This window comes from Hyaloscypha bicolor (genome assembly GCF_002865645.1).
Source record: "Hyaloscypha bicolor E unplaced genomic scaffold K444scaffold_191, whole genome shotgun sequence".
NCBI lineage: Eukaryota > Fungi > Ascomycota > Leotiomycetes > Helotiales > Hyaloscyphaceae > Hyaloscypha > Hyaloscypha bicolor.
Window position 1 is genome coordinate 787,991 of NW_020194693.1, and position 15,182 is coordinate 803,172.

Below are 15,182 nucleotides of genomic sequence, written 5' to 3' on the forward strand. Positions count from 1 at the left end.
GGGAATTAGAAGGGGACTTGAATAAAGCTTAAATAAGGCTTAAAGAAGCTTAAAGGAGCTTGAAGAAGGCTTAAAGAAGGAAGGCAAGGGACGAGGAGAAGCTGGGTATAGTATTATAGTTGAGAAAAAGGAAGGTTAGTTAGTGGGAAAAGGGAGGCCTTTTTATAATACCCTCTTCCCGAATAGTAATCGCAAATTCGGAACCGGCTCTATACCAGGAATACCCAGAAAATTCTAAAGAAGGAATTTACGAACGAACTAGAAGATCGGATTAACTTTTCCAAGCTCTTGGGCCTATAGAATAACGATTTATTCGCGAATAGAGGCTAAGTTGGGATTTATAAACTAATTAGGAGATCGGATAAGCTTTATGTCCGATAGTATATACTATATTCGTATTACCTTTATAAGGGGGAATTACCAGAGGTGATTTACGAACTAGCTGGGAAGGGTTAGTAAACTATATCCTTAATTCCATTACCTGGTATAATAATAGGGTAATTATAGGAAGTCTTTGGGGAAAGCTAGTAGCCAGGAAAGTTTCAGGGGGATATTTGTAAAGCTATTTGCAGTTTTCCCAGGCCTCTTGGGGATAAGGGCCTAGAAGGGGGGTTAATATAATGGGTATACGTAATGGCGTATGGACAGGTATTAGATGTCGTGGATCTAGTTTCCTATTTTGGGTATAGCTTGTAATCGGAATCATATGGATCGCATGGGATTTCCTAATTAAGTAAAGGGCTTCGCATGCCTGGCTAAGCACTAGGGAATATATAGGGAGACGCTCCTAGCTTTGGAAGGGGCATCGATTAGTCTCTTGTTAGAATCAATTCTTGGAATCAGTTACACTTGCAAGCGTCACTCCGCAGCTTACTTACCTTGACTACTTGTGCATTACCCTGCTATTACGTGCCTCACAAAGTATAACTGATTCCAAGAATTAATTTTAATAAAAGACTAATTAATGCCCCTTTCTAAAGCTAGGAGCGTCTCCCTATATGTTCCCTAGTACTTAGCCAAGCCTGCGAAGCACTTTACTTAACTAGGAAACACGATCCCCTGCGATCCGTACGATTCCGATCGCAAGCTTTACCTAAAATAGGAAACTAGATCCACGACATCTGACACCTGTCCATGCGCCATCACGTGTGCCCATCACAGTACCTGCCAAAGCACCGTATCATAAGTTCATTAATACTCACTTCAGATAAAGGCGAGTAATATAGTTAACAGGAAGCTTGTATGGACGAAGCAAGAGGTTCAAGCTTATATCACCAAAACTTATTATTTGGTAAGTGGTACCTATTTTGCTCGTTATTTATAGAGCACGAAATATGGTAATACCGCTTGATTTATTCAAAGCAGCAGAGCGATATATGGCTTGTAATTGAGTGCAAGGGACCTTTATTAAAGTCTGAATTCCAGTATATCTCAACTTGAGGCTTATTATATACTCCCATATATATAATAGTACCGAGAAACACGTGTAATTCTTCCAGAAGCAAATCTGTCTATTCTCGTACCCTCTTCTCCTTTATATATAGCCTTTATATGCTCGCATATCGATTGGTATTTGTAGTAATTGTCTGGAAAAGCTCGGGAGTAAAGAATAGACTAAAGTAATCGAATGGGTGTGGTTTTCGTGGAAAATTAGGAGGTAAAATCACTCTTGCTGGCTGTCTAGGTTCGGGTTGGAAAGGCTCGTAGGAAACGTCTGTGATTGGTCCAAGTTTATGAAGTATATTCGCAAGTGATTGGGTGGTTTTTAGCCCCTTGGGCTCTGGTGGTGGGCTAGAAGAATGGTCCATTGCTGGCTGCATGAGCGCGTACTGGAGGGGCATTATTGGACGCGATTTCATCCACGCGATGTAGCTTACTAATAAATTTGTATGCAAAGGTACATAATTATTATGCTCCGTGTGCCAGGCGAGCCCCCCCTGTTCAGTGCGGGACCCTCCCTTGCTAGCGCCTGGCAATGTCTCACCGGACGAAGGGATAATCGTTCGGCGCTTCCCACCCAGTTTCTCGCTTAGCACGCTTAATGGGTGAGGGTCAGCAATACGCAAAGCACAGCAATGCGCAAATCCAAATTTTAGTGGGGACACACCAAAATCGTCCGCCTCGCCCTTTAAAACCTAACACAATTAATAATTACTTAAGTTGTGGCAATTAATAATAAGATATGGGCCTTTCCGTAAGTCAAATTTGAAAGGCAAAAAATAAAGGCGTTATCGTTGCGTAGTCTGTACAAGTTCCCCATACAAATTTTGGTCTGATTTTGGTGTGTTTTGCGCATTGCTGTGCTTTGCGTATTGCTGACCCTCACCCATTAAGCGTGCTAAGCGAGAAACTGGGTGGGAAGCGCCGAACGATTAAGTGTTTAGGGGGGGGGGATAGTAATGGAACGCGTCGAGGCCAGGTCAGCCCGATTAGCTAGGGAGCCACTCTTCTCGGCTCGAATAAAGAACTGGTGGGACAGCGGCCGGTTCTGGTTTAACCTTGCATCGCGGAATAGCGTCGACGTCGATCAAATCTACTGGCAGATGCTGCATAAAGAGGGCCGAGGCGAGGCGATGTTGGACACAGATACACTTGCGGGAAAGGAGGATTTCCTGGAACGAAAAGAGGTTCAGTTCAAGGCATATTTTATTTATACATATCATATCAGTGTGCCCCTGCCAACCCCTGCAACACCCCTGTTCTGCTCGCGTAGTTTTCCTAAAATATGGGTATACGCCCAAAGCGATAATTTTTGATTTTGACTCTCTTTTAGATGCATAAGCACCCGTTCTAGGGTCTGTCCAGAGATGGTATTTTTGCATTTGAGACTTTGGTTTCTTTCTAGCCCCCTTTCCCCGCGCTTAGCAATCTAATTTTTGTAATTTTATTATCAAGTAAAGCTTTTTTTTCCGGCTATTCTTCAGCCCCCGGCACGCGCACAAAAGGTAAGCAAGAAGCACGTCCCTCTCTTGCCCCTTGTAATTACTTAAAAGTATATCCTCAAGGCACGCGCGTGCACTTCAAGTACACGCATACGCTTCGCACGTAAATGCGCTTCATATATAAATACCCTTTATATATAAATATGTCCCTTCCTTGTGTGTGGCTCATTGGCAGCCGTTACTGCTATCCATCTCGTGTCTTCATAATGTACGAGCACCACTTGGTGCATTGAGCTCCCTAGCCAGAATGAGATAGAGAGAAAAAGATAACATAACAGCAGCACACACCCGATTGTACCAATCCCTCTTCATTTATTCAATTCCTATCTGAATTCTCACTCAAGCTTTTCATTTCTTATTCTCACACTCCTTCCCCCTGTCCCAATATCGTCTCGATTCCATACTCACACATTCAAAAGAAACCCAACAAAACTAAGGCAAACAAAAGAGACCCTTTCTCCCCTTCCTCCAGTACGCCATTCCATTCATCTTCCCAAAACAAATTCCACTCCTCCACCCACTCCGTAGCATGCTCCCTTGCTCACTCACGGATAAGGTTTAAAACTCCAAATCCTAGCCCTCATATCCCCAGATCCCGTCGCAAAAGACCCACCACTCGGGCTAGGTGCCACCGAGATGACAGAGTTCTTATGCCCCTGCAACATAAGCTGCGTACTGCCCGTTCTTGGGTCCCAGAACTGCACGCCTCTATCCTTTGACCCTGAGAGGACCCAGTTTCCGTCAGGTGTGAGAGCAACTGAGAGAACGAAGTCCTTGTGGCCTTCAAACGTCTTGATGCAGCGGCCGCCTTTGGGGGCGTTGTTGGGATGTCCACCGCGAGGAGCGACGAGCTCCCACATCTTGATCGTCTTGTCGAGAGAGCCGGAGACGAGGTCCTTGCCGTTTGGTGCAAAAGCAACCGAGTAGACGGAGTCCTTGTGGCCGTCTGGACCTTCGAGACGCTCCACGAGATAGCCAGTAGTGGCGTCCCAGACACGAACGCTCTTGTCGAGCGAGCCGGCAGCGACGTACTTGGTGTCGGGCGAGATGGCAACGGTGGTGACGCCATCTTCGATGGAGAGGGTAAGAACATTTTGACCTGCCTCGATGTCCCAGAGGCGGACGGTGCGGTCGCCGGAACCGGAGGCGATGGTGCGGCCGTCGCGGGCGAAGTCAAGGGAGTAGATGTCTTGCTCGTGGCCGGCGAAGGTGTTGCGAATGCTTCGGGAGGCAATGTCCCACACCTGTATCGTTAGCTGTGCGCGTAGAAAGTGATGGTTTTGCTTACTCTAATCAACTTGTCTTCTGCGCCGGTGGCGAGATATCTGCCATCAGGACTGAAACAGACGCTTCGGATGTAAAGATCTCCAACGGCATCCACTGATTCATCTTGCAAGATGCAAATCTTCTGTCCGGTAACGACATCGAAGATCTGTGCTGATCTGTTACAGCCTGTAGCAACGTACTTTCCATCATGGCTGAATCTGACACAGCAAACAACACTCTCGTGCTGAAGAGTGTGGACGAGATCAACATCGAGCACACGAGGTACCTCTGGATTGAAGATCGCAAACCAATCTGACTCCACCTTCTTCTGATGTCCTGGAAGGCGCTCAAGGTCCAATTCCGCCAATGCATTACCAACTCGGAACTGTGGATGTTGGTTTGGAACAGGGTGTCCAACCTGCGGCGATGCTACTGCTCTTGGGTCGGGATATGGGATCGGCTGGTTCAGCTGAGGTGTGGCTGGTCCGCCAGGTCCACGGTTCAAAACACCCCTACTCTTGTTAGGACCAGGAGAGGATGAAGATTGAGGAGGTTGAGAGTACCCATTGGCTGGTCCGGGATAACCACCTTGTTGGAAGGGAGGTTGCTGCGGTGGAGGTCCTTGAAGACTTGGTTGGGGAGGAGGAGGAGGTTGAGGCATCTGATGTTGTGGGGGGCCATGCTGATCCGATTGAGGGGGAGGAGGCGCCAGGCCCGGCGCACCTGTCCCTGCCATTATTCCGCCGAATAAATTGCTTGGACCGAGGCCGATTGCCGGAGGAGCTTGTTGAGATGAGCCCGCATTTTGAGGAGGACCGCCGATGCCTGCGGCGCGCTGAGGCTGGCCACCTCTCGCCTCAAGTTCGCGGTGGAGTCGTGAGATTTCTTCATCGTACCTGTGAAATGTCAATATTCTCTCTCCTAGGCCATCGAATTGAGGACTCCTACTTCTGCTTCAAGGCCAAATGTGTTTGTTCCATAGAGTACACCTTCTCCCTGACCATTTGCATCTCGTTTATTTGTTGCGCCACTGGAAAGGTTAGCAAACTCCGTGCTTCAAGCTCCGGCCCAATGTTTCACTTACTTGAATGCTCATAGTCGGAACTTGCTCGAGCTTGATTCTCAAATTCTTGCCGGATGCCATCCAGCAACTCGCTCAGACGAGCATTTCCACCGCTCGGGGCAGGACCCAGCCCACGGTGTGGGTTGTACATTGCCATATGTGGGCGCTGTTCTCGTGAAGCTGATCAACACGCTCACTCCAGCACGTCTGCAACTTTCGTTCGTGGAGTTTCTCGATGTATTATCGATGGAGAAATAGGTGTGGCCGCTGCTGGTGATTGGGGAGCGCCTCGACTTGAGCACGCGGACGTGCGCCAAACAGGGCTGACGGCGATGAGACTGGTGAGTGTTTGCAGCTGCAGACAATAGCTGTGGATCGCAGATAATCTCTTGGTGGTGATGAATTGAGAGGAGGTTGTTTGCAGATCGAGTGTGGAAGATGGAGGATGGAAGATGGAGCAGGAGGAGGAAGGGGAGATGACAGGAAGGGGAGCACGGAAGATGTGGTGCGAAAAGCAAAGCGGCGATTTTGGCTTCATCAACTTTGCGGCACAACGACAGCTTGTTCCTTCCCCAACTCCCCTTACCCAGCGCTAGTCAGAGCGGAGCAGGCGTTGCCCAAGACGACAAGCGAGCAGGGAGCAGGGGGCGATCCACAGTGCACCCGCGGTTTCGAGCCGTGCGGCGATGCGGCGATACGGCCACACCGCGTGGACGAAGCAGATGCAAGGGTCCGCCTGCCGGTGCCGATGCCGATGTCGTGCGCACTCGAGCCACATCCCGCAGGCCGCGGGCCAGACGTATAGACAAAGCAGGGGCAGCTCTATCACGGGCACATCAGATAATCCCCGCCACTTTCCCTCCATCCCACCTGCAGTCTGCGCTAAGCCGGTTGGTACTAGGAGCGTTGTCTGATTCAGGACGGGCACCAACACAAGAGCTTGTGGTCTCTGGAGTTCTAACACCACTTAAACTAAATCACAATATGAATCTGTCCAGACTTCAAATTTTCCGGTGGAGTTGTAATATCTTGAATCTTGACCTCGGTACACCCAATCTCCATCCCAAGACAGTGGCCTTCCAGGGCCCTCTTTCTTCGCCAGCCGCCCGAACCGCAGCCGATTCAAATAGAGCTGGCCCGAAGCTGGCCCGAAGCAGGCAACCACTGCCCATCCGACATGGGGTGCAGCACAGCACAGGCACAGGGTGTCAGGCGCTGTAACATGCAGCCTCTGGATCAATCCCGCGGCGTCCGGGCGGGTGCGCTGTCTTGCGCAATCACTCAAGCGAGGGATGGGGGTGAGTGGTCACGGGGTGAAAAGGGGGGATCATGTATTGTTGATGAAGCATATATACCATCAAAAGAGAGGCCATGATGAGCTGCTCAACTCATACCAGGGTTTGTGGCCCAAGAAAGGCAAAGTGTTCGTTCATTCCACGTGACTACCCCAGATGCGGTCACATGACTATATGCTCTCCTCCAATCCAGCCAACACGGAAGAAACACCGAAAAACCTCGAATCGCAGCAATTATGCAACATCTTTGACGATCGGCAAGATCTTGTCGTGCAGATGTTTCAGAGTGCTGACTACTGGTCCGCGCAACCCCCCCACCACGACATGAACCTATGGGACAATTTCACCCGACACCTTTCCACAGACTGCACGCTGAGGGGGGGTAGAAGGACAAACTGCGCCGTCGGCCGGTTCCATCAAACATTCAAATTGCTCGTGGAAGACATCGTACCTTTTTGCACATTCTTGGCACATCGTCCTCGTACCTTTGCTATGTCCTGATCTCGGTGGTCCGGATCAGAAGCCAACCGAACGCTAATAATCGGCCCACGATTCTGTTCATCTGCGGAGCTGGAGTGGCCACCGTAGCCCCCCTTTAAAACGGGGATTGATGCCTGTGATTCGTCAGCCATCACCTTTCGCAACGCTAAGCAGCTTTTGTCAGGAACGTCGATCAACAAATTTCGCCAGTGTCTGAGCAAGAGGCAATTCAAATACCCAACGTCCGCCCAGCTTCACTTCTTGACTCTCCTTCAACGACCTTGGACCCTCGGATTGAACCCATTGATTTGGAGTTTGTGTCTGCGAATCCCTTCGACTTCCGACGATCGGATCATCTCGAATACACCCACCGACTGATACACCACTCGCCACCATGGACATCCTCCTCGAGCTCTGCGATACCTTCTTCTTCGACTACCTCTACTCCGCCGTTCTCCCCGCCCAACCCGCTCCCTACCTCCTGCAGAACGGCTTCGGAAATTCCACTATCGAGGCCCTGAAAGTCGCTTCATCATGGCAGCACACGCCCTCCAGCAAATACCTCTCCTGGACGCCGCGAGACGCAGCCTGGATGAGCCAGCTGCCACGAGATAACGCCTACCGCCAATTCTTCTCCCTCTTTCTCATCATGTGGTACGTTCCCCCAGATTCTCTCCCCTTGCGAACCTCCTCTGACAATCTCCAGGCTCCTCGGCGCGCTCCTCTACTTCATCGTCGCAACCCTCTCCTACATCTTCATCTTCGACAAAACCACCTTCAAACACCCTAAGTTCCTACAAAACCAAGTGCGCATGGAGATCTCGCAAGCCGTGAACAGCATGCCCTACATGTCCGCCTTAACCGCGCCCTTCTTTCTCGCCGAAGTCCGCGGCTACTCCAAACTCTACGACGCACCGTCCGAAGCACCATTCCCATGGTACAACTTGTTGCAGTTCCCGCTCTTCTTGCTATTTACGGACTGCTTCGTCTACTTCATCCACCGCAGCCTGCACCACCCATCCGTCTACAAAACGCTCCACAAGCCACACCACAAATGGATCATGCCCACACCTTACGCCGCCATCGCCTTCCACCCCGTCGACGGCTGGGCGCAGTCGATTCCCTACCACGTCTTCCCCTTCATCTTCCCGCTCCAAAAATTCGCTTACCTAGCCCTCTTCCTCTTCATCCAGGTCTGGACCGTCTTCATCCATGACGGCGAGTATGTCGCCAATTCTCCCATAATCAATGGTGCGGCGTGCCACACGATGCATCATTTGTATTTTAATTATAATTATGGGCAATACACGACTCTGTGGGATCGACTTGGAGGAAGTTATAGGAAGCCGAATGAGGAGTTGTTTAGTCGGGAGAGTAAGATGGGAAAGAAGGAGTGGGAGAGGCAAGTCAAGGAGATGGAGGAGAAGGTTTTGGAGGTTGAAGGCGAGGATGATAGGAGTTATGCGCCGGTTAGGGAGGAGAGGAAGACGAAGTGAGGCGAGTTTACGAGCATGTGAACATGTGGGGGAGTTTATGAGTGGAGAAGAGGTCACGAGAAGTTGACGAGGAATGCGAGGAGCTTGCATAATGTCGTTGGAAGCCGTTGCAAAGCGGCGAGAGGCAAGCATGGGGGAGAGAGATTGTAAATACGTGGCAGTCGAACATAGGTGTGCATATTGGCGTTTGGGCAGGGTTGGGCACATATAGTCCTTTTAATTCACCGCTCGTTTTGCCTTCAAGTCCAGTTCAAGTCTGACTGTGCGTGGCGTCTTTCCTCGGGTAGATGAGGAGAGCCTCGAGACCTCAGAAGCTCTGCAGTGGACAGTTGCTTCTCCACCCACTTCCATGGTGGGTCGGTGTCTGGGGCACCGCTTAACCTGCTGTGCTCCATGGTCCCCATCGCAAATTCAACGGTTCTTGTCGATGTCGAGATACCTCTGGATCCGAATGAGTCTTGCTTACGGAGTCAGCATACTGAAGTACAGCTCTGTTGTCGAATACCCTCTCACTGTCATTTCTCACATCTTCATCCGGTCTTTCTACATCTCAGCTCATGCCGTCCAGCAGTCCTGCAGTGATGTACCAGCTTCGTATTCATTAGCACAAGCGTGCCTTGAACACACCCCCCTTTTCGTCATACACATCCCTTTAGGAGAGAAACCTTGCCAACAAGTTATATTCTGCCTTCTCGGCGGTTTTTGCTTAAGTGTTTTGCAAAATAGGTAATGAAATGATTTTATACCTATAATATCTATGTAGAGAACAATCCACTTCCAAGTTACTTTAGATACAAACAAAGCACTTTCATACCTCTGCGCATTTCATGAAGATAATTCAGTCCTCGCTTGTCTTCGCTTCAGCTATATCTCCCTCGTGTGCTTCATGTCTTTCTATTTCTGGTTTTGATAAATTATAGTAGCGAGGTGCATAGAGCTCTGCAACAAGACTATACAGTTCCCAGTTTCATTCTTTCTATATTCTTCTTATAAAGGTAATCTCTCAGCATCGCTCTCCAACGCCTTTCTTACCCCCCCGCTACACCTCCTGGACAAGGAGTCACGCTTTCAAAGGTAGAAGTGGAGCACGATATTTCAAGTGCGGACTCCTGCCGATATTCTTACTCACTCACTATGTCGAAGCAGAGTCGACAGCATTGAGATTGAGTGGACTTCACTTGCGCTTTTAGTATACCTACGTATTGCTTTCCTTCTTGTCAAGTATCTCGCATTGCTATTGTTCTTTTTATCTATTATTACGCTCAGCTGAGCTCAGACTGCATTTTCGCTATATATTTATTACCACCCGTCGTCTCACAATTAATAATGGCTATAACTTCAGTCGACTATTGATAACTCGGAGACTTGGGGGTCGCCATTAAGGAGGACAGTATTCAATTTAGTAGGATATGTTAGTTATTATATATAATATTCCTATTCAAACTAACAGAAGTGCTTCGAACCCATGTTTCTCTGACTCAAAAGGAGAGGAACACAGAGAGCAATTAGTTATATTTGATTTCGTTCCTAACTCGTACGTGCAGATTCATGATTTCTTAAGGTGGGCAACGTGAGAGGGGGTCATATACCCCTGTATTGTATAATGCCTCCTCGGTTAAGCTGTGCATAGTATAATTGTAGCAGTCCCTCTATTCGCTGTTCGTTTGCTCTCACTTTTAGCTTCGAGCGAGTCGACTCCTTGTCCGATGAGTAGGGAGGACAAGGTATATATAAAGAGAGAATCTTCGCTCTCAAAGCTCTATAGCTTTCCAACCCTGCTGGAACTGCACCTAATGGACGTTTTCATGGGGGCGCTTTTCAGCTTCTCTTAATAGGCACGGCTGCTATATCTTGAAGCAATAACTTCCTCTCTGTTTCTCAAAGCCGTGTGTTTTATTTGCAGAGCTTAGCTGCAGCATTAGAAGTCTTAGCTAGGGATGTTGTTTTCAAGTGCTGTTCTCCTGTCATTTCTTCTATCTTTATTCTTACCTCCCTCCTACTGAGCAGTCCCGCAGCGCATTATCTGTATATCCTTATCGGTATAAGTGTGCCTCGGAGCCTAACCCTTCCTCCCCTCAAACATGCTAGTAAACCAATTCTCAACTTGCTCCTCTTACAAACCGCTTTACTCAATCCCTAGTCTTTAACAAAGCCCGAATTTTCTAGTGAAGGTTTTATATACCCCGCGTCTCCTCCATTTAAACCCAACGCACAACAAAGTTCCGTTAAGCTATGCAGAAGCAGTATAATCTTTTTCTTTAGCCATTCACCACTCTCTTGTCTTCACCTCCCACTGCTGCTCAGTGTGATATGATTTCTTCCTCAATCCTAATGCCGGAGATTTTCGAGGTGGGGCGAGGAATAAAAGGCGAGCATGCATCGATCTGGACTCATCACTATCCGTGGATCCGGAAGTATCTTTCGTTGGTGGGCCCATCGTTGGCTCGAGTATGTGCTCAGGCCTCGATCGAAATGGAAAGACCACGGCGATCCACCTCCGCCTCTACCACTGTGAGCTTCTTAGGCAAGGAAAACACAACGCCGGTGAGTCTAGAGCTAGCTCTGAACGGTGTTGTTGTCTACCTTCTTCTCACTGTCATGGCATTCCTCACCCCCTTCCATATGGTGTTTCTACACCACACCACCTAACCTTCCTTCCTAACTCCCCTTCCATGAATCAGCACCAGTGTATCTCGATACCCATGACTGCGTTGGATGATAAATAGAAATAACTTACCTTGCCAACCAATATGGCGATTGATGCCCTCAATGACCGTTTGCTTATGCACTTGCAATGTCCTTGCAGAGACTTTTATACAAGTCACCTCTACCAGGCAAAACCACTCCACTTCCACTTTCCCCTTTCCACCTCTTGGGCTAAGCTAAGCATATTAATAGTGGTCCTTTTCAATCGTTACCGTTCTGCCTTCATTCCCACCCCAAACGTACTTGCTTGTCTCTACTAGTTTTGGATTTGGTTTCTTGCTAAGTGAGTTGAGAAAGAGAAGATATATAAATAGGGCTGAGAAATAGAGTACAATTTATAAGACATATAAATAATCTCGAATTAAAGCACTTATAGCAGAAGTTAATAGTGCTTTATTAATTAGCACCTAATTATATTCTTTTATTATTAGGGTAATATGCCCTTAATTAATATTTTATATTAGAATATATAATATAAAGTAGCCTTATTATTCTTTTTTTTTAAAGGAATTAAAATAAATCTAAAAAAGATAATTATTATTAAGAACTAAAAAGCTTTAATAATAAATAAAAGAATATAAGGCTTTTTAAGTATTTATAACTTTAATTAATACTTTATTAATATATTAAAGAATTATTTATAAATATTTATAAGTAATATAAGTAAAATTTAAATAAAGTAAAATATATATTTATAAATAATATAAGTAATTATAAGTAATTATTATATAATAATAATAAATTAAGATATAATTAATAATAATTAAATAATAAATATTATAATTATTATAATATATAATAGAAATAGAAATTAGACTAAAACTAGCTAGATATATAAAGTTAAAGTCGGGAAGCAAAGTCAAGGTCACGTGTCGCGATTTCGCTTAGCAATTACGTGGGCCCATATATAACTTGCAATTATTTAGATTTAAAGCTCTTTCGAGATTTTCTTCTTTTCTTTAGCTTTAAATTATTAAAATAGAAATAATTTAATTATGCCTTTTAGGCCCTAGATCTTATACTTATAATATAATTTAAAGCTTATTTATTTATTAATTTTATAAAGAATTTAAATAATATTTACTTAATTAGTTTTTAATAAATATAAATATAATATATTATAGCTATTCTTATATTAATTAACTAATATTAGAATAAAAGAAAACCCTAGAATAATTAGATAAAAAAGCCCTAAACTGGCTAGGCAAGCAAATAAGCTAGTAATTTTATTATTAAATAAAGATTTATAAAAAAGCAAGTTTTAAAATAGTTAGATAAATTAAAAGAATCTATAATATAAGATATTACTAGTATATTACTAGAAAGTAAACTAATGCCTTTTATTAAGGTTTCTAAAAGAAATCTAAGTATTTTATTAATACTTATAATAAAAGAAATACTTTCTTTTAAAAAGCTAAAAAAGAAAAGAAATTTGCCTTATTAAAAGCAAAGTTCTAAAAATTACTTTGAAATTTAGAAGCTTTATATAAAGAAATTATTAAGCTAATTTTAAAAACTTGTAATATTTTTACTTATAGTAAGAATTATTATAATTAGCTAAAGAAATCAAATAAGCCTTATAAAAAAAAAGTTATTATTAAAAAGCTTATTATATAACCTATAAAAATAACTAATTTCCTTACTTTAGAAAATAAATACTTAATTAAACTTTCTAATTCTTTTATTTTTAAAAATATAATTAAAAAATAATATTACTTCTAATAATTAGTTAATTTAAATTAAAAACAAACTTTATAATAACTTTAATATTTACTAAATAAAGAACCTTAAAATTATTTATATTTCTGATTATATAAGTAATTATATTTTTATATTAATTTTCTTTTATTTAAACTAGAATAATTAATATATATATAAGATTATTAAAGAACTATATATTTATTTAAAGAAGCTATATAGTAACCTAAATAAGAAATATAATACTCGGTAATTATTTAAGAATCTAATAATAAAAAAGAAGTAAATTATTATAAATATAATATTTAGGGCTTAAAAAGCAAAATAAAAAATTTCTTATAAAAATAATTTAAAGTTAAGAAAGAGAAAACTAGAATATAAAAAGCTATAAAGAAATATATATATTTTATAATATACTAGTTTATAAGAGACTTAGCTTTCTAAATATTTCTAATATATTTCAAGTATATTTCTTTAATAAAGTAATTATATTATATATATTTAGAAAGTAATAAAATATAAGTAATTATTAATTAATTATATTAATTAATAAAACAAAAAGCTAAATTATAATATTATTTTCTTTTTTAAAATAAGCTTATTTCCGAGTTTTATAAAAGCTATTAATTTATTTAATTTTATACTATTTTCATTTTTAATTCTTAAATAAACTAGTATTTTATATATAAAAAACAAATATTTTTAATATATAATTTAAAAGAATTTATTATTATTTCTATATAATTTCAAATAAGTATTATTTTTTATATAATTTAGCTAATATTACAGATTTTATAAAAGTTCTAATATATTAATATTATTATTATAAAAGTATTATAAAACCAGAAAGCTATTATTTAATATTAAATCTAAATATTATATTAAATTCTTATTTTAACTAATTTACTAGATTCTATATTTTAGCCTATTTCTTATTAGGTTAATTATAATAATTTATTTAATACTATATTTTTATTTACTATTTTCTAATATTAATAAAGGCAGTTTCGAATTTATTTAATTTAATAAGAATTCTAAGAATTCTTTAATAACTTCTTTATATAAAAAATTAAATATATCTTTATAATTTCTAATAGCTTTAAAAGAAATAAATAGCTGTATTTTTCTAAAATCTCAAATAAATTATTTATTTAATTCTTTAGCTTTTGGCTTAAATAATTAGATTTCTAGTATTTTATAATAATTTATATTTTTTATTTCCGATTTCAAAATTAATTAAATAGTAGTATTTATTAACTTATATTATATATTATTCTTATATTTATTTTATATAATCTTAAGCAAATTATTATAATATATATAATTAATTTATTAATATTTTAGCTTTATTTCTATTTGATTTCTTTTTAGATAAACTAGCTTTAATAAAAAGTTTTAGTTAAAAGAAATATAAGATTTATAGCTTTTTTTAGTTATAAATAAGAATTAGCTAATAGTTTTATATTAAAAAAGGCTTATTAATAATTAATTATAGCTATTTATTTATTTTAATTATTTTAGTAATAAATAATATATAAATATAATTTTTAATTAAAGTATTAATTAATAATCTCTATTTATTTATTTATTTAAAAGTAATTAGCTATTAAAAGCTTAATTTTAGTATTAATTCTTATATAAAATTTGCTTTGCTTTTTAAATAGCTTTTAAAATTTATAATAATATATTATTAAAAGTAACTAGAAACTAAAAGAAAATAAAATAGACTAGATTTCTTATTTTTTAATATATATAATTTCTTATAAATATAATAATTACTATAATATTAATTAATATTTTCACTTATAAATAGCTAGTAATATTATTTCTCAAGTAATTAATAAAGCTTTATTTATAAGTATTTCTTTATTTAATTTAGACTAGTTTACTAATTTAATAATATTATTAATTCTAATATTTTAATAATTTTAATATTTATTTTTCAGTTTATATATTAGATTAAGAAATAATTATATATTTAATAAAGATAATTTTCTTATATAATTATGGGCTATATTAGATTCTATAATTATATAATATTATATTATAAATTAAAATGGGATTTTTAGAATTCTTTTTAAAAAGAATTTACTTAATACTAAAGCTAAAAAATACCAAGAATTATAAAATATTAATTATATTAATTATTAAATTAATTATTATATTAAAAGCCATATATTAAATATTAAGAAAATAAATTAAAAAGCTTATTAAAAGGCTTCGAAAAATACTAAAG

At 40.4% G+C, this 15,182-nt stretch overlaps 2 protein-coding genes across 2 annotated transcripts; one reads left to right on the forward strand and one right to left on the reverse strand.

The window, feature by feature from the left end:
* Positions 1 to 3,487: 3,487 nt before the first annotated feature.
* On the reverse strand, positions 3,488 to 5,428 carry K444DRAFT_549353 (WD40 repeat-like protein; the record flags this gene model as incomplete). Its single annotated transcript, XM_024876449.1, has 4 exons — positions 3,488 to 4,186; positions 4,231 to 5,104; positions 5,157 to 5,238; positions 5,293 to 5,428. The coding sequence occupies 4 exons, from the start codon at positions 5,426 to 5,428 to the stop codon at positions 3,488 to 3,490; spliced, it is 1,791 nt and encodes a 596-aa protein (XP_024726265.1).
* A 1,575-nt stretch (positions 5,429 to 7,003) lies between these two features.
* Positions 7,004 to 8,965, forward strand: K444DRAFT_622925 (uncharacterized protein). The gene is made up of 2 exons (XM_024882196.1): positions 7,004 to 7,700; positions 7,753 to 8,965. The coding sequence occupies exons 1-2, from the start codon at positions 7,441 to 7,443 to the stop codon at positions 8,540 to 8,542; spliced, it is 1,050 nt and encodes a 349-aa protein (XP_024726266.1). The 5' UTR covers positions 7,004 to 7,440; the 3' UTR covers positions 8,543 to 8,965.
* The last annotated feature ends 6,217 nt before the right edge of the window (positions 8,966 to 15,182 follow it).

Bases quoted from the DNA above. Each gene is read 5' to 3' on its own strand.
- K444DRAFT_622925 (XM_024882196.1), top strand. From the start codon at position 7,441: ATGGACATCCTCCTCGAGCTCTGCGATACCTTCTTCTTCGACTACCTC. The intron at 7,701-7,752 runs GTACGTTCCCCC...GACAATCTCCAG, and splicing joins TCCCTCTTTCTCATCATGTG to GCTCCTCGGCGCGCTCCTCT.